Below are 19148 nucleotides of genomic sequence, written 5' to 3'. Positions count from 1 at the left end.
AGGATATATGGCATCTCAGTGTGTGAAATCATGATTTTAAAGTAGTAAATTTGGTAAATAAGCATTATTGACTTAGAGGTAAAAAATTTTCAGTCTCCTGATTTATCACTGATATATGTTTGAAGAGTGTCTAATTGGGCACAGCATGATACAAGTCTCTTACTTGCAGGAAATATAGTGCTTCTAAAAACAATATATTCTTGTTTTGATTCGATAGTTACATATTTGTCTATAAGGCTAAGATAAAAGAATGAGGAGAGAGCAGCCTGGTTAGTGTACCTTTACTACATTTAACTTTGCTGAGAAATAGCAAAGATTTCTCTCCTTAGGCTCAGACCCATTTCCTGACAGCTTCTACTCTTGTGTCTTATAGGTATAATCGGTACTAGGGCTGGTAGGAGGGATCTCATTTGAGAAAGTGGAATATTTTGTGGGCAGGATCCTTGGACTTTTGCCAGATGTAATCTGCTCATCAGGTAGATGGGACTTGATTCCCATTTTACAATAAAAGTTGACATTTACTTTATAGACAGCTTGTTATGTTTGCCTTTGCTTGTATCCTCAGGATTTAGTCCAGTGCCTGGCACGGAGTAAGCATTTAATTAAATGCTTGTTAATTGAAAAAAATATATATCTTCCTTCCTTGGGGAGGCAGGCTAGCATGGTGGAAAGAACACTTTAACTGGCATTTTAGTCACTGGTTCATGGAATTTTGAACTAGGAAAGACCTAAGAGATCATCTAGTACAGCTCCCATTGGCAAACAGGAAAACTGAGGCCTAAAAAAAAATAGAAAGATCTCTCTAAAAGTCCCACTGCTATCACCCAACAAAGCTGAACCTTGAACTCACAACCAGATTGGGAGAATCATGAAAACTAGTATATATGGTTGAGGGAGCATCTGAACTTGACCTCAGAGAAAGGTAAATAATCTGAATGAAATGAAAGGACACTTCAAAACTCCTGGCAAATTCATGGATTTAGGAGATGTTTTGTCAAGTTCAGGGACATACTTCCTTAGGCATTAAATGTGAAAGAAAAGATCGTATCATTTGTTTAATTTTGTTTGTGATATGAAGAAACCATGTTGGATGATAGAAAGTACACTGGACTTGAAATCCGGAGACCTGTGTCTTTCATTGACACACTGGGTAACTTTGGCCTAACTTATAGACCCATTCCTAATCTAAAAGTCTATGGCTATTGCAGCACCATTGAGAAATTGTAGAGTCATTAAAAAATATACCTCTTCAATCATCACTTTAAAGAAGACATCTAAAAATAGTGAATATAAACACAGTACAAAAATCTTTGGCTCTTACGAGAGTAAAAAGTAGTCTGATTGCAAGAATACTGCTTTTAAATAAATATTTCTTAGAACTTTTGATGGATGTATTCTTACAGGTATTTAAAAGGACCCCGCCTGGTGTTCGGAAAATAGTCATTGCTACGAATATTGCAGAAACAAGGTAAAGTTCCAAATATTTCCTTGCATGAATTGTGAATTATTTTAAAATTTTTTGCTTCATTATTACATCTTTCTTCCACATTTTATGAAATATAGATGTGACTTCCAGTGGGCTTTTTAAAGAAAAAATAACCTCATAACTTTTTCTCTGAAGGAGTTAGGGGTCTGACCTGTCCCCTTTATCTAGTATGGGATAATATGTCTAGCCCTCACTTGGAGGTGCTAGTACTATTAAAGTGACTGAAATACCTTCATATCAACTGTGACAATGTGGGGGATCTCACAGATACCCACAACCAAAGATGGTGATAGATCAGCTAAAAAGTTTGATGGTCAGCAAGTGTGAATGAAAATAGTGCCGACTTGTGCCTATCTGAGGAAATTAAGCAGCTGGAAATGAGTTTGGTCCAGTGCCATGAAGAAATAATTTCTTTGTGTCTTTTGCCATTTTTGAATAAATAATTGATATATTTTAGTGTTTTCCTCTTTCACCTCCAACAGTATCACCATAGATGATGTCGTTCATGTGATTGATGGTGGAAAAATAAAAGAAACCCACTTTGACACCCAGAATAACATCAGTACAATGGCAGCAGAGTGGGTTAGTAAAGCAAATGCCAAGCAGAGGAAAGGACGTGCTGGGAGGTAAGACAGGCTGTAATCATAAACCCTTTTATTGTCATTTTAGTATTTTGTTTGTAGGATTCTTTACCTGCTTGTTGACATTCAATAAATTATTTGAGTTCTTGACTTTGGGTGATGACCTTTCAATTCCATGTAACTTGTCAAAGCTTTTTTCATGGGAAAATTGTTTTAACTAATTATTTGAAATTATCCCTTTGTTTAAATTTGTTGGTCATTTCCCAGTTTTTATGAGATTTTCCATTGTAATTCTTCCTATACTATTAATTTATTTTGAAAGATCTGTGATTTCAGCTATATAGATTCCCTGTCTTCTACTGATATCGGTTATAATTCCTTTGTGATTTCTCAACATATTTAATTCTCATCTAAATTTTCCTCTCGGTCTTTAATGGAATAACTACCTATGCTGTTAAAAAGCTTTCTTGCTTTTTCTGTTATTTCTAGCACCAAAAAGTCCCCTTGAGCCTCTCATCTATTACTTTTATTCTTGTTACATGACTGACTAGCTCATTTCTTTTCTAATCATCTATGTTCTATAATATCCTTAACATTTCTAGCACAAGGATCATAATTAGTCCCTATTTAGTGCTTTTTGGGATTGTTTGTATTTTAAATTCTTCGGAGAAGGTGATGATGTAGGATTTGTAGCCAGATGATGACATTTGCAAAGTACTATCACCAAATTATAACATACTTAAATGGGTATCCTTTGAAATTAATGTGTATCTTTTGGACAAGATAAATAATGAAGTGGGCCAGAATTAAATAGATTGGCTGATGTTAATTTGATTAATTTTACAATAAGTGGTCAGACTTCAACCTGCATGATACCTCAAAAGCTCATCTTTGAAACTCAGTGTTCTTCAAATAATGCTCTGTGTCTAACTAATTAACTTAATTCCCTGAAAAATGTATTATTTAATTGTTTTCTTTAGGTATTCATATGATTCCATCTTTTTAGGGAACTTATAAACTTGGCTTTCACCTTCTATTATTAGTTGCTAGGATCATCCATGAGGATACAGTGAGTTTACATCTTTCCTCCTTAATAGTATGTTGCTCATATAGATGCAAAATGACAAAAAAAAAATCATTATCTAATACTTTTTAAGAAGGGAAGGTGATAAGTTTCAGCGCTTAATTCACTAGAAGGTAGGGAGACTTGATTCTTGTGGGGTGAGGCAAGAGTCTGAATACCTCTGTGGAAAACCTAACACTACTAATAATGATTTTGAAAGACTGCAAATAATGAGTCTGGGGATCCAGGGGACTCCCCGGATAGAGTACTGGATCTAAAGTCAGGAAGATGAGTCTTTCTGGTTCATATCCAGCCTCAGATACTCACTAGCTGTGTGATCCTGGTAAGTCTCTTAACCCTTTTTACCTCAGATTCCTCATCTGTCATACGAACTAGAGAAGGAAATGGCAAAACACTCTAGTATATTTGCTATAAAAATCCCAAATGGGGTCATGAAGAGTTGGACATGTTTGAAAAACTACTCCACAAAAATAATGGGCCTATAGTAACTTTAGATATAGATGGCATATTATTGTCTTGAGTTAAATTAACAAATCACAAAAACTTAGAGTTTAGTGGTGATTCGGGGTGTAAATATTACTCTTAAGTGGCATTTTTTTGTGAGTGATATTGTTCTGACATAACCAGAGCCTATTTTACACCCTTCAAAGAGAGTTGTAAACATCAATATTTCGTAGCTGTACAAAGGAATTGGATTATATTGCCTGATAGCCACAATAAATACCCTGTCACTTTAAAGTTTGCCCCAGATTGTCAACACTCCAAGAGTAGTCTGGAGAGGAAATAGATAAGATTTGAATATTTCATTGGTACAGAAAATCAGTCCCCACATCCCTTCCAGCCCTGTGTCACAGTGGGAACAAGAATTCAGAGTAATGCCTAAACTCCGTCCTAATCTAGTTTAGAAACACATGCAGAAATCAGCATGGTGTGCCATCAGCACAAACCAGGACAGAGAACTTCATGGCTACGGGCTCTTCTTGCCAAGTGTAGTTCTGGTTCTGGCTCTAAAATGGCTACATCCTTTTCCTTCAAGGATTGTTTCAAGGTTTTTTCCTTCTTCTATATAGTCTTCACTGACATCATCATTAAAATCATGCTCTTCCTTTTTAGCTTTTTCTGGAAAACAAAGTCTTTCTGTTCCTTTTATTAAACTTTGCATCTTCTTTTCTCCCCACAGTGGATTATAAGCTCCTTAAGAATAGGCACTTTTCTTTCCTTAGTCCCAACACAGGACTTTATAAATAATAACAAACCCTTAATAAAGCTTAATGAAATCAAATCAGGTTAATTTTTATTCACTTGAATAATTTAAATCACATGGCAATTTGTCATTTTGATTCTGGGGATTTAAGATTACAGAATGCTCCATTTTTTTCCCCCAAAAGAGCTGATTTTATATACATTATATGTTAACCAGAAGTCATAGGCTGTTTATGTTGAAGCATGGTTTTATCACCTCAGGAATCCTGCATTTGAATGAGAAATCACTTATCTTTCAAAATTTCAAAACAAGAACCAATCAATAATAACAGGATGGCAGAGATTGGTTAAAGTTTCAAGACCTTGTGGTTGTATGCTGTAATCTTACTGTGTCTTCAGAAACTCATAGCTGCTTTGGTAGCTAATGGCAATCCAGTCACTTGAGAATTCTAGAAGCTAGGAGGTAGATGGGACCTCACAGGACAGCATGGCCAGCCAGGAACCCCCACTTCTGCCAGACCTTCTAGCAAAGCTGATCTCGGGGAACAAGAAGGGAATAGACGTGTTAGAAATCAGAGAAAGTTCCTCACTGCCTTAGGATTGGATAGTACATAAGTCTTGCATAAACCATCAATGCATTGATTTTCAAGATGCTTATTTTAAGTCTGTAAGTGTGTGAGATGTGTGCATGAGTGTATGAGTGTGTGTGTGTTCTGCCATGAAATAGTTGATTTTGATTTAATATTGGTATTGCATTATAGATCAGTTAAACAGATATTCATTATGTCTCAGATTTTATGCATGCGTGCGTGTGTATATACATATATATATGTGTGTGTGTGATTTAATATTGGTATATTGCATTATAGGTCAGTTAAACAAATATTCATTCTGCTTCAAATTTTGTGCATGTGTGTATGTATATATGCATATATATATATATATATATATATATATATATATATATATACGTGGGGGGGGGGTGTTATATGTGTATGGATGGATGGGAGGTAGAGAAGGCAGGGCCCTTTCAAACAATGGTAGTAGAGACATGGAACATGGAAGTGAGCTAGAACTGGGGAAGCGCCCTTTGTGATCCTGGAAAACTAATGTGGTCAGGAGAATGGCATCTGCTATCTCCAAAGAACTCTCTCTACTTATTGCCCATTTCTAAGAAAATATTGTTCTATAGTTTTCTTTTTCAAATCTCTTTTTTAGAGTTCAACCAGGTCACTGCTATCATCTGTATAATGGTCTTCGAGCCAGCCTTCTGGACGACTATCAGTTACCAGAAATTTTGAGAACACCATTAGAAGAACTGTGTTTACAAATAAAGGTAAAAGTCTTATGTGGAATGGTTTGTTTTCTTAAAGGGTAATAATTTTTGTTCTGAAACTAAAAAGGAAGTCATTTACTTATCCTATTTCTAAATATATGTGAAACAAAAAATACCACTGTATGCCTGCATCTTAATAAAAAACAATTTCTTAGACACATCATTGCAGGTTGGAGAAGTTAGTCATAAATGTTTACTAATCCAGTATTAATAAAGTAAATCTTACATTTCTTCCTGAGCATTTATTAATTCATATTTTCAATATCTTTTTTGAGTACTTACATGTCCTTATACCATATTTAGTCATTGTAAATTATTTTATTTAAAAATAAACAGTAGTACTTGTATTTGCTCATTACCATTTTTCATGAAATAATAATTGTATTTCCAGTTAATTTTCCACGATTTATGAGATCTTAAAAATCTGGCTTAATTTTTAGCATTTTCTTATACTTAATGTTTAATGTTTTACCTGTTTTTAATAATGTAATAATCTGTTCTTTTCTCTAGATTTTAAGGTTAGGCGGAATTGCTTATTTCCTAAGCAGGTTAATGGACCCACCATCTCATGATGCCGTTTTACTGTCTATAAATCATCTAATGGAATTGGTAAATTTGATACTTAAACAGCATTTTCTTGCTTTAATTTCTGTCATATGATAGAAACATTTGATTCACTTGGTAATCATAACTTAAATATCAGTTATTAGGCAGTGATATGTTAAAAACTACTTGAGGTTGGGTTTTTCTTTTCCATATTTTGCATCTCATTTATGCATGAAAATTACAGACTTATCCTTATTAAATTATTTTTAAATTTTGTTCAACAGTTTATAACTTTTCATATATTTACACATTTTTCAAAATATGAAATTCTTATATAAATTTATAAAAATAACTCACCTAATTTGGGTGAGAATCCAAATTATGGACTTGGTGGTATTTGGGCGTAGCTTTAATAAATTTGTATTGACCCTCCAAAATAGGATTTATCGCCCCAGAGGAGGAGATTAAAGCTGTATTGGTCCAATGCATTTGGAGGAAAAATCAGGAATGATTGGTTACCTCTAGATATATGTGTATATTTGAATGCCAAATAGTTTAATGTGTAATGACTGCTTACAATTTGTTTTTTTTGTTTTGTTTTGTTTTGTTTTGTTTTCCCCACCTCCAAACAGAATGCTTTGGATAAGCAAGAAGAATTGACCCCTCTTGGAGTCCATTTAGCACGATTGCCAGTTGAGCCACATATTGGGAAAATGATTCTCTTTGGAGCCCTTTTTTGCTGCTTAGACCCAGTCCTTACCATTGCAGCTAGTCTTAGCTTCAAAGATCCCTTTGTCATTCCACTGGTAAGAACTTTCATCCAGAATGTGTGACACCTTCCCTGACGCATGACTTCTATGCCGGGAGAAGAGGGCTTTCCATCAGCCCTTGGGCAACTGAGCTGTGAAAGCAGGTTCCATCTCCTTCTCTGTTATTTTAGGGCAAAGAAAAAGTGGCCGATGCCAGGAGGAAGGAATTGTCAAAGAATACGAAAAGTGACCACTTGACAGTTGTGAATGCTTTTGAGGTAAAACCCTGTGGAAAAAAATCACTTGTGCCCTTATGTTACAAAAGCCCCTGTTCTTAAGTTACCAAAATCTCATTGTGATTAAGAGATAAGGGGAGGTGCTTAATCTTGTGCCCAAGTCCTGCGTTTAAATCCCATCTCTGTCCGTTGACCTTGCAAAAGCCCTTGAACCTCTCAACCCTTGGTTTCTTTACTTCTGAAATGAACACTTGGACCAGGTCCCTTTTATTTTTAAATTTTTGGCCTGTAATCTTGTTACTTGAGGAACATTATGAATCTTTCCCAGAATTGAAGCCTGTTGGAACACCTCTACTATTTGAAACTGGCGTCTGCCAATTACCAATCACTTATTAGCTTTATTCTCTTAATGATTTCTCTAGAAGAGTGGCCCTCATTTATTGAGGTATGATACATGTTGAATGATCTTTATCTAAAGATAGATGACTTTGTGGTTTCTATTGTTCACAGCAGTGCCTTAGACTGTCTCTGAGTAGAAATTAAACAGTTGTACCTCTTTGAAATTACACAATGCCCTGGATCCTTCTTCCCCTACCCCCTTTTTTTTTTTCTTCTTCTCAGGGATGGGAAGAGGCGAGGAGACGTGGTTTCCGGTTTGAAAAGGACTATTGCTGGGAGTACTTTCTCTCTTCAAACACACTACAGGTATTGAGGCCTATTTCAGCTCCTAGCCTTGATGCCCACTGTCCCAAGAACCCAAGTATGTGCTTGCCTGGAACTTACATCAGTTTTCTAACTTGCCATTTAACATGCAGCACTTGGAATCCTCATGGAATGGAGTCCTACAGGTCTCCTTTTGTGAATGAACAAGCCTTTTCTAGTGTCCTTAACTTCTTGGTTTTATAAATTGATGTTTTAGTAAAGTAGGGGTTTCTAAAGCCTTCAACTTTCAGAGAAGCAAGATTTTAATAGTATACAGAGAGCACAGTATAGGGAGAATATACCCCAGATTGGGTGGGTTTTACCCTCAAAGTGAGTTTCTGAGTTAGTTACTAAGAATTGAGAAATGATATAATGTAAATAATTGTACTCAGGTGCTTGTTATAGGCCATAGGCATTTTCTCCTGAATTCCCCTTAGACCCTATGCTTTTGCCCATGTTGCTTCCTACCCAGAATCCCACCTTCCCTCACATCACTGCTCCCTGCTTTTCTGAATCCTTCCATCTGGAAGGGATTATTCTCTCTTCTGCCATCGAAAAACTTTGTGGTTTCTCTAGAGAGGGGCTTGATGTGTATAATGAAGTATCTCAATCTGAGTTCTCCAAGGATAGGGTCTAGATAGTGTTGAAATTTGTCTATGTCTCTCTTAGTGCCCAACATGTTAATAATTGTTTACATCAGTGAGTTCATGGTACAATCATAGAAGAACTTCCATTTATGGCAGTATTTTTGTAAGAAATTTTATGTAGCATTCCAGTTTAATAGGAAGGGACCCAGTGCTTCCCTCCTGCCTAGTGTGTTCCTGGAAAAAATCCTGAGTTTTAAGCTTCAAGTTGTAGTTTGTAACTTGGGCCAGGATTCTAGCGAGGTTGGGCCCACTACCTCATATTGCTTTGGGATGATTCAAAGGTGGGTTTGGGAACATTCTGTTGTCTGCAACTTCAAGGAAATGGGAATAGAAATCTCAATAACCACAGCTGGGAAAGAAAAGCCTATTCCTGTGGCCACTGGGCCATCTGGTTTAGCCTTTCTTGTGCATCAGACTCAGCAAAGATTTATTTAACACATACTATGTGCCAGGCCCTATTCAAATATCAGCCAGCACTGCTTTTAATTGATTACTCATGTGCTTGAAAGTCACTCTGCTCCTTCCATTTCTTGCTGCCACGCCTCCCAGATGCTGCACAACATGAAGGGACAGTTTGCCGAGCACCTTCTTGCTGCTGGATTTGTGAGCAGCAAGAACCCAAAAGATCCCAAATCAAATATTAATTCGGGTAAGTATGAAGACAAAACCTATAATAGCTTAGCAATATTTTCATCTATATCCCATTTATCTGTATTGTTTGTTTATTATAGATAATGAAAAGATAATCAAAGCGGTTATCTGCGCTGGCTTATATCCCAAAGTTGCTAAAATCCGGCCAAGTTTTAGTAAAAAAAGGAAAATGTAAGTATTTTAAGATTAAGGCCTTTTAATCCTCTTTTGCTCTCTCCCTCCTAACCCCCCCCCCCCCAAAAAAAAAAAAAAAGCTTTATTATGCAATGGGTCACTTTTTGCTACCACTTATTTTTCTTATCCCAACTATCTAATACTGTCACCCAGTTCACAGAGAATACAATTTATCATCTTTAATTTTTTTGTGGACAGACTGTCTACATCTTAATTTGTTCATAGCATATTTCAGGTTCTCCTTTGGCAGCTTTTTTGAGTATTTCCTTTTCTTGCTACCTTGGAGTCTACTCAAAGGCTTCTTTAGAAAAAGAAAAAGGAAAAAAAAATAAATTCCCTCCTCCATTTCTTGGAATTTTCCAGAGGGCAAGCTCATTAGAGTATATATTAATGCACCTCAGTAATAATAGGTGGCATTCTGTTACATTTTAACTCCTGAGTAAAGATTTTCATTGTCTTTTCATGTTTGGATTGAAATTTTATCATACGTTCCTAGAACATCAGAGAAGCATATATATGGGTATGACTACAAAGATTTCCTGTTGCATCTATAAATGGTCTGTTGATTAGCCATATTTTTCTTCTTTAGTATGGAAGTTAACTTAGTTCTATAAGTATAGCTCATTAATATGAATTGAAAAAATAATTTTTGTAAATCAGTTTTGGAGGCAAAGCAAAAATGGATCCCAAAAGGAGGAAAAGAAAATGTAATAATTGAATTGGTTCAAAGTTTTTCCTATTCAGTAGTTTATAGACAGAGGCACATGTTAAAGTTTTACATTTCCTACAAATAATTAAAAGGAGATTAGTGAGTTTTGAAAGAATTTGTTAATCCATCTAAAATTAAGTATTTCCTGTAAAAGTTGGAGGAAAAGAAAATGTAATAACTTAGTTGAATTGGTTCACAGTTTTTCCTATTCAATAGTTGTAGACAGAGGCATATGGTAAACCTTTACATTTCCTACAAATATTTAAAAGGAGATTGGTGATGGCTTTTGAGAGAATTTGTGAATCCATCTAAAATTATTTCCTGTAAAAATTGTGAGAGCTGACTACCCATTGGGATATTGTTTAAAAAGAATTTCTTCATTGATGTCTATTAGAAATTTTCTGTCATAAATAATAACATTGAATATTATAGAAGTTTATTTTTCTATTATTGTTCAGGAGGAATAAAGCAAACTTTTAGTTTGAATTCAAGCTTGGCTTTGTGGTGTGTTTTAATAGGCATTTATTTTAAATACCATTTAATTTTCCAATAAATTACATGGACTTCAGTTAGCTTTAAAAAATGTAATGAGGGATTTGGGTAATTGTGTTTGCAAGTGGAGAGGGTCACTAGCAATGTTGAAAGTTACTTTGGTGATTTCCAGAAAGTTGATGTGTTGTACCTGTTACTCATATAAGATAAGTGCTCATTTTGTACCAGGCTATATGGATATGGGAAAATGCAGATACTTATAATGAAGTCTTTAAAAAGCTCTTTGGGCTTTCCCTAAGTTAAAAGGTAGGAAAGGGAGAAAGTCCCCATTGAAGGCACTTTTTTGACAAGTTCGATCTAATTCCAAACTCCTCCCTCCCACCCCTTTTTTTAAGGGTGAAAGTTTGCACCAAAACTGATGGAACAGTTAACATTCATCCTAAATCTGTAAATGTTGAAGAGTCAGAGTTCCATTATAACTGGCTGATCTACCATCTGAAGATGAGAACAAGCAGCGTAAGTAAACTTGGAGGTTGTTCTAGACCCGCCTGTCCATGATGTGCTACATTTTATTATTATTTGTTAGACTTAGGATCTCTTTAAAATTTCCAACTCAATGTGATGTGAGGTAAATAACTATTTTCTCCTTGGAAAACCTCTTTCCTAATCATGTGTACGTCAGCCCTAATCTGCTTTTACCCTTTCGAATTAACCACAGTACTGATTTGGTTTCCATAGCTGAACTTCTGGCAGGGTGATCTTTTTACAGATGCTAGAAAGGGCTCAAGCTGTATAGTAATTATGGGAAAATCTTCCTAAGCGCCAACCCAATAGAACCTTTTGTTGATATACTATCAGTGTGCTTTTTAAATGTCAGTTTGAACTGATGGCATTTTTAAAGGCAGTGCTCTAAACTCTTTACTGAGAAATACTGTGGATTTCTCCCATGTGTTCCAGAACTCAAATTAACAACAAATATTTATTAAGAATTTAAATGTAAGGTGTTTTTGGGTTTTGTTTTGTTTTTTTTATGTTCAGTGTTCATGTAGATAAGGGTTCCCCCCACAAAAAATACAAAGTGAATTTGTTTTCTTATTTGTTACATTCTTAATACCTAAATTATTTTCAACTTGGGTTAAAACAGTGACTGTAACATTGATGGAGAGGTAATAGTCCAAATGCTTTTCAGCTTTCTGGCACCTGATTATCCGTGAGAACAAAAACCTAGCAGAGCTGGTTGTTGTTTTTTTTGTCTGAAGGACTAAACATTAAATTTATTTTCTGATCTTATTACAGATATATTTATATGACTGCACAGAGGTGTCTCCCTACTGTCTCTTATTCTTTGGAGGTGATATTTCCATTCAGAAAGATAAAGATCAAGATACTATTGCTGTAGATGAATGGATTGTCTTCCAGTCTCCAGCAAGAATTGCCCATCTTGTTAAGGTAACTGATCAATTCATGTTTTCTGCATAGATTTCAAAATAAGGTTTTTTTCATAAACAGTTTATAGTTGTGATTTTGTTCTGTTTCGTTCTAGAAAATGCTGAATATTTCTTCTTGTATGTCATAAAATGGAATGTCAGTGATTGAGTGATAATATTGTTTCTGCTTTTAATTTTTCCGTGAGTTGTTAGAGCCAAACTATAAGTTAAAGCTAATGCTAGCATTTGTGTCTTAATGATGGCTTCTTAATCATTAATTTTCCTCCTGTAACACTTTATATTTGGATACAATATTTAGATATTCAGTTTCTAAGATTCTTTTAACAGTAATCTTTTGCAAGGAAATTGCATTTTGAATTCAAATTTGAAGGTGCCTTCTGCCACTTCAGTGAGCTTTTATGATTTTTCAATCTTAGGAATTAAGAAAAGAACTTGACGCCCTTTTGCAAGAAAAGATTGAGAACCCTCATCCCGTGGATTGGAAAGAGACTCAGTCCAGAGATTGTGCTGTGCTGTCCGCTATCCTAGACTTGATCAAAACTCAGGAAAATGGGACACCCAGGAACTTTTCCCCACGATTCCAGGATGGATACTACAGTTGACAACTTTTTCGGGGCAGTCCAAAAGACCTTTTAACCATCTTTTCTCACTCTTAGTTTGATTTTTGACTAAGTGGTGAATATTGGGGCCTGACTAATTCCCATGCATCCTGTATGTAGATAGTGGTGATGACCTAGAGTGCATGACTTCTAATGTTAGCTGTAGCTTTTATAAATATCCCACGGAATGCAGTACGTTCTCTGATCACATCAATGTATGTGTGTTAGTCATGTCTCAACTTCACTGGCATTCTCCTTAAAGGAAGACAGAGATCGTGTACTGCTGAAAAACGACATTTATATTCCCTGTACTGCCCGGCGCAAGGGCTCTTGTTAACCCTAAATGTGTATTGTGATCATAGAGCCAGTAGGATTCCAGTGGTTAGTCAGAAGCAAGGTCAGTGAACATTTGAACAGTGCTGCCTCTTTTTTACACAGCTTCCAACGGAAGGAATCGAATTCAAGTGTATTAGCACAGTATTTAATAAAGTGTACAGTGGCGTAAAGAAGCTCTGTAGTGGTCCTTACTTGGCTGGGTTTTCACATTTTCCCCCCTCACTTTAACTCCTGCTCCAAGGGGTCAAAGTATTCCCAAATCTTACTTGTTTTTGCTTCCTCTGTGAGATTCATTGAATTCTTTACTCCTGGCTAAGTTCATACAGAACTAAGACTAAGTTTCTGCCAAGCAGATGTCTGTCTAAATTGTCACCCACTACAGGAATTCAGTTAAGGTAAGACCTTTTAACTAAGAGAGTATTTGGCCAACTATTGATATTTAAGCCAAGAATTGCAGTTATGGTAGAGAATTCTTTTAAGGTACAGTGAGTTTTATTCTATTGTTATTACATACTTGGCCTTAGTGGAACAGGGCAAATCCTTCTGGAACCATCTTTATTTGCCCTTTCCTTCTGCCCCACCTAATCGATAGCACAGCATCTCTTTACAAAATTTCCTATATCTCTTCATTTCTTGGTCATGTGTAATATTTATAGCTAAATAGGATATAGAACTTTGATCTCAAAGGGAGAAACTGAGTCTAAGAAGAGATTAACTGGAACAAAGTCTGTAGCTGTTAGGGACAGAGGGAAGATTCGATTCTGGGTCCCGGATCCAAAGTTCATCTTTCCATGCCTGAGCGTTTGACTTTTAAATGTATCTAATGAGGATTAAAAAAAAAAATTGCATTTACATTAAGCATTATGAAAGCAGAACTTTAGAAATGATTTTGTTCCAAAAAACAAAAGCTAAACATTGAGATAGACCTTTGGGAGACACCATAGCTTGATAGCTGGCAGTAAACCTGCAGATCTGCTGTAGATCATTCTCACTATGGAGCAACCTGCCGAGCTGTAGCCCACCAGCAAAGGAGTCTTCCCCCAAGCAGAGGGGTAATTCCCAGCTGTAACTGGTCTGCTGGTGTGGCCTCTGCCAGAGGGGCGTCCCGTGTCCCCAGGTGTCCACCTAGGTCTGTATCTTATGTCCATCTTACCACAAGTTCCCTTTGATGTAAACAATGGAGAGGGCCCATGGGAGAAGAGTGCTTTTCTTAGGCATTCATCCTTTTGGAGCCTGCCCAGTTGGAATTATGAAAATCTGTCCCCTTAATAATGGAGAGCTCTAGGCTGCCAAATAATTTGTTGGACCTTGTGAAATTTTATGTTTGTTTGGATTAAAACATCTGCAGGAATTTGAGCTTGACTCGGTGCTTATCAATGTGACCATTTTCCCCTAAATTGGCCACCATGAAGAAACAAAAATCAGTTTCTGTAAGAGGTTAGCACCAAGCCACTGCTTGGAAGTGTTGTGTGGAGTCCTGGTCGCTAACATGGTGGGAAGAAAAGGGACAAACAAGGACCTCTGGAGGACAGTGACCCTGTCATGGGGGCTCCAGCCTGGGCCAAGATTGACCGCTCAACTTGGATCAGCTTGGACTCTTAAAGATTTGGGTCTGAAGAATGCTGGGGAGGAGGGGATAGCCCTTTAAAGACTTAGGTCAGCTGTGTGGGGAAGAGCTAGGCCTCTGGTGAGTCAATAGTTTTTGGAGCAATGATACAACTCAAAGATACGTTTGTTTTTTAAATAGCATTTTTCTGATATGTTTCCCTTCCTCTCTCCCCATCCTCTCAGAGACAGATGGTCAGCCATGGTGGTACACAACCTTTATATCCTTCAGCTGGTGAGACTGAGGCTGCTGAATCTCCTAAGGTCAGAAGTTTTGAGCTATGGGGCACTAAGCTAATGAGGTTCACATGAAGCTGTTATTTCTCATTTTACACATGAGGAAACTATTAAGTAATAATGGTACCATGTATATAGTGCTTTAAGGTTTGCCAAGCACTGTTCAAATGTTAATGCATTTGGTCTGCCCTGTCTGCCCTATAACCTCATTCTTACAGGGACTGTTCTTAAAGTCTTTACAGATGAGGAAACCAAGGTATTAAAAAAAAAAAAATGACATGTTAAAGTTATACAGCTAGTGATTGAGGCAAGGTTCGAGCTAGGGTCCTGCTTGTGTGTTCATTGAACCACTTACCTGCCTCATTCAGACACTCAGGAACAATTTGGAGTTAAGTCATTTACATTTACAAAGCAAGGTTCCAGGTAGAACTGAATTAAGCTAATTTAAGGTTTAAGTCAATTAAATTAAATTTAGTCAAACGTATAAAGAAATGGCACTAAAAGTGCCTAATGGTCATTCACATTTGTAAAGCTCCAACAGACTGGCTGATGCACATGTTGAGAGAGTACATGGTCCAGTGAGAAGACACCAAGGGCTTGGATTCAGATTCTGCCTGTGGTGTTTCTGGAACCTTTCTAGGTCATCAAATCTGGGCATACACTTATTAAGGGGCCCCCTGGCAATTTGAGAGGCAATGAATGGAATTATCTCTTGATCCTCCTCAGTTCCCCATGTTCAGTGATGCTACTCCGTTACCCTTTTATTCAACCCTTTTTCCAGTCCAGCTATGCTAAATCATTTGTTCTCAGGATACTGTTAGACCAGGGCATATTAGAGCAAGCTGAACTGTCTGAGCATCAGATTTGGAGTCAGGAAGAAGAGTTCAAATCCCGCCTCAGGTATGTCTCAGTTGTACTTGTAGGAGGAGGATGCTCAGATAATGCCATAGTAAACTCATCTAGTTACTACATAAATTGTGCAAAATTCTACATAAATTATGTTAATAGTAAAATGGTTCCCTCTATCCTAATACCCCATCTCTGCTGGTGTATTGGATTCTGCAAGTTGGCCCACATGACAGTGCTGAGCTTGGAGCCGGGAGGCTTTGGATTCCAATCCTGCTTCAGACATTTATTAGTCCTGGGATCCTGGTCAAGCTGCTCTCTAAAAACAGCAGTAATAACTAGCATTTCCATATGGTGCCATAAGGTTTGCCAAGCACTTTTCTACATATTAGCTCATTTTATCTTCATGGCAGTCATGGCAGGGAGATGCTCTTATTTATGTTTTACATAAGAGAAAAGCGAAGATAGAAGTTGACTTGCCCAGGATCACACCAGTATCAAAGGGCAGATTCGATCTGCAAAATTTAACAAGGGTTGAAAGAAATGCAATGGCATTATAAAAATAAAAACTACCATTACATCAAATTAGATAATAAATTTACTCATGTGTGTACACACACACACACACACACACACACACATACAAAGAACAAGAAAAAAACTGAAACTGGCATGATACTTTTCTCTAAGTCTGTATTCCCTTCCAGTGTAGGTTCTTTGAGGGTAGGAACTTTTAAGTACAACTTCACAGAGTATAAGCTTGTTGAGGACAGGGAGGGTCAGGTATGTCTCCCCACTTAGAGTGGAAGCTCTTGGAGGTAGATAGGGCTGTTTACGGTTTTACTTCTTTTTGGTCTCCCTAGAGCTTAGCCATAGTAGGTGCTTAATAGATGTTTGTTGATTAATTAAATGTTGGGAAATTGCAAAAAACAAGCTTAGCCCCAAAACAGAGAGGTGAAAATATATTTCCTTTACTGATGTGCAGGACTATAGGCATGGAATTCTGCAAATATCAGACTTTGCTGTTAAATTGACCAGTTTCCCCCCATCCATGCACATCTTTTTAAATCTTTGTTATAAGGGATTGTTCTCTGGGATGGAGGAGAAATATTAGGATATGTAGGTTCCAATAAAATTTATTTTTATATTTTTTATTTTAATTTAATTTATATTTTATACTTATTTTTTAGCAAAAAGACTTGCTAAAATAAGAAAACGGTGACTAATAAAAGCATTAACTTAATGTGGACTTCCATAACATTTGAATTAATTCCTAGAACTCCAAAGGCCACTTTGTGGTATTGAAAGACTATGACCCAGGACCATCAATTAATTAGTACCATCCTGGTAAAGAGGTAGGTATAATTGACTCCTGCTTCTCAGAAAATGCTAGCATGTCCTTACCCAACGTCCCCTTTTTGGCTAGACCATGTGATTGATATATCTTGTATTAGCTAACTTTTGTTCCAGCCTCAACTCAGCTCCTACATAATATGTAGTATTGATCCCACCAACCAAATGAGATAATAAGTATGTCGTGTTTGGCACACAGTAGGTGTTGTATAAAGGATGGTTATTATAATGATTCCCTTTCAAGCTCACCTTCAGAAGGGGTCTCACTACCAGATGTGTCCTTGTCTCAGCTACAGGTGGACTGGAGGCCTGAAGGTGCCTCCTTGCGACATAGATCTAGAAAGATCTATGAGGAGGGAGACTCCCTTTTCTTCAGGCCTCAGGGGTGTCAGTACTTGCTCACACCCCAATTCTGGACTGAGATCAACAGAACAAGGTTAAAGTTGGCCAACCATCCTTTATAATGATTAGTGGCCAAAGAGCCCTCCCTTCATCCTGTGGATAGCTGGCCTAGAACCACTTCTGATGTGTTGTCCTGATTCTCCTAAAACCAGGTTTCTCAGAGTGAAGAGATGCCATCCTGAGCATTCTGCCCATATACCAGACCCTGAAATGAAGCCAAAGGCCAAATCTGCTTTTGTGAACTAGATGGATTTGAGGGACAGTGTGCCTCCTAAGAAAAACCGGGAGATATACAGGTTTGAAGAAAAGTGATTTTTATTTTCATTTAACAAAATAGGCTGTGTTAAAAAATACAAATAAAATAATAAAACTAGCAAAAACCAGCCAGCCCACCATTAACATTTAGTGCAAATCCTGCCATCCCCAAAGGGAGCCATCGGGGGAGCTAGACGTTAGTCTCGAGTCCAAGTAACCGACCCATTCTCTCCACATTCTTGTCTATGGTCGCCCGGCAGGTTATCTCCTTGGCACACTCCATAGGAAACCAGCCCCTTTCACCGTCCCGCAGCCGCTCACCTTCATACCAACCTGTGAGGAAAATCCGACGGTTAGTCAAGCTGCTGAGTGTCCGTAGAGGGCCAGATAGATCTGGCCTCAGACACTCCCTTAACCTGGTTTGCCTCAGTTTCCTTGTCTGTAAAAATGAGGTGGAAAAGGAATTGGCTATCAAGAAAACCTCGAATGGAGTCAGGAAAGTCAAACAGGAAGGAAACGACTAGACATATGCCCGGTACTTGTGTCCACTCTTCTCCATTTTGGATACTTAATTTATTGATGATCATAGATTTGGAGCTGAAAGGGATCTAGTACAAAAGCTCCTTTTTACAGATCAGGAAACAGAGGCACAAAGGTTTATATAGACTCCTCAGAGTCAGAGTTGTAGGAATGGTAGAGCTCAAGTATCACAGGCCTGGAGCCTGAGAGAGCTGGCCCCAGATCACAAGGACCAGGTGGCAGAACCCTTTTAACCCAGCACTAACCCCCCACTCAGCATGTGAACGCACTGCATGGTGCTCCTGACTAAAAATCAATGTTTTCAGGGACAAAGATGCAGTTCGCTGGATTCATTAGCAAATCCCTTCCTGGACAAACCCATGAGAGTCCGGTCATTTAAAAGGTACAGTGTCCAGGGTCCCCTAGCTGGGTCAGCATGTTGGCTTCTCCGAGACAGATTTTCCTGGCTTTGGGAATTAATCAAACTTTGGTTAGAGCAGATTGCCCCCCTTCCCCCACCCCAAGGTAGCACTCAGTAGACTAGCTGTGGAGGGCATGAGAGAGAGGCCTGTGGCCAACACCAGGAACCCCAGCCTGGTGGTCTGAGACTGCTCTGTTCTGGCACTGGGTGCCCCCGAGGTTTGGGGTACGTGGCAGCAGTCAGACTCACCGTCGCTGACCTTCTGGTACACCAGGACCACGTCAGACACCTGGAGAGACAGCTCGTCGGGTTGCTTGGCCGTGAAGGTGCGTGTGATTTCCACTTGGGTCAGCGCTAAAGAGAAGAGGGGAGGCTCTCAGTGACCCCCAGGGGGAGGGAGACTTTGAATGAAAAGCTAATCTTCCCGGTCTGCTTAAGCTGGGAGGGGAGGACGAGACTGAGGGTTGAAGCCTGGTTAGGCCTGAACATGGTGCCCCATAGGGAACAAGCCAATCAGCCACAAGGGCACTG

The 19148-nt window shown here is 37.9% G+C and overlaps 2 protein-coding genes across 3 annotated transcripts in view; one reads left to right on the top strand and one right to left on the bottom strand.

Annotated features, from left to right (window-relative positions):
• DHX36 (DEAH-box helicase 36) overlaps positions 1-13150 on the top strand; it is a 44512-nt gene extending 31362 nt beyond the window's left edge. For both annotated transcript variants that reach the window (XM_031957544.1, XM_031957545.1), the window contains exons 14-25: positions 1404-1468; positions 1969-2112; positions 5573-5690; positions 6201-6299; positions 6869-7042; positions 7177-7263; positions 7843-7926; positions 9120-9219; positions 9302-9392; positions 10992-11112; positions 11893-12045; positions 12461-13150. In XM_031957544.1, the coding sequence (XP_031813404.1) occupies positions 1404-1468; positions 1969-2112; positions 5573-5690; positions 6201-6299; positions 6869-7042; positions 7177-7263; positions 7843-7926; positions 9120-9219; positions 9302-9392; positions 10992-11112; positions 11893-12045; positions 12461-12646 (1422 nt within the window). In that variant the 3' untranslated portion in view covers positions 12647-13150. The remainder of the gene's footprint in view (positions 1-1403; positions 1469-1968; positions 2113-5572; positions 5691-6200; positions 6300-6868; positions 7043-7176; positions 7264-7842; positions 7927-9119; positions 9220-9301; positions 9393-10991; positions 11113-11892; positions 12046-12460) is intronic.
• Positions 13151-17697: 4547 nt separating this feature from the next.
• The window catches only part of ARHGEF26 (Rho guanine nucleotide exchange factor 26), a 130465-nt gene continuing 129014 nt past the window's right edge, over positions 17698-19148 (bottom strand). Inside the window, exons 14-15 of the mRNA XM_031957546.1 lie at positions 18867-18971; positions 17698-18010 (exon numbers count right to left, since the gene is read on the bottom strand). Coding sequence (XP_031813406.1) covers positions 17868-18010; positions 18867-18971 — 248 coding nt within the window. The 3' untranslated portion in view covers positions 17698-17867. The remainder of the gene's footprint in view (positions 18011-18866; positions 18972-19148) is intronic.

The sequence above is a fragment of the Sarcophilus harrisii genome, chromosome 3 (genome assembly GCF_902635505.1).
Source record: "Sarcophilus harrisii chromosome 3, mSarHar1.11, whole genome shotgun sequence".
In the NCBI taxonomy this organism is placed as follows: domain Eukaryota; kingdom Metazoa; phylum Chordata; class Mammalia; order Dasyuromorphia; family Dasyuridae; genus Sarcophilus; species Sarcophilus harrisii.
The sequence above is the reverse complement of the archived record's forward strand: the minus strand, read 5'-3'. Positions and strand labels throughout refer to the sequence as shown.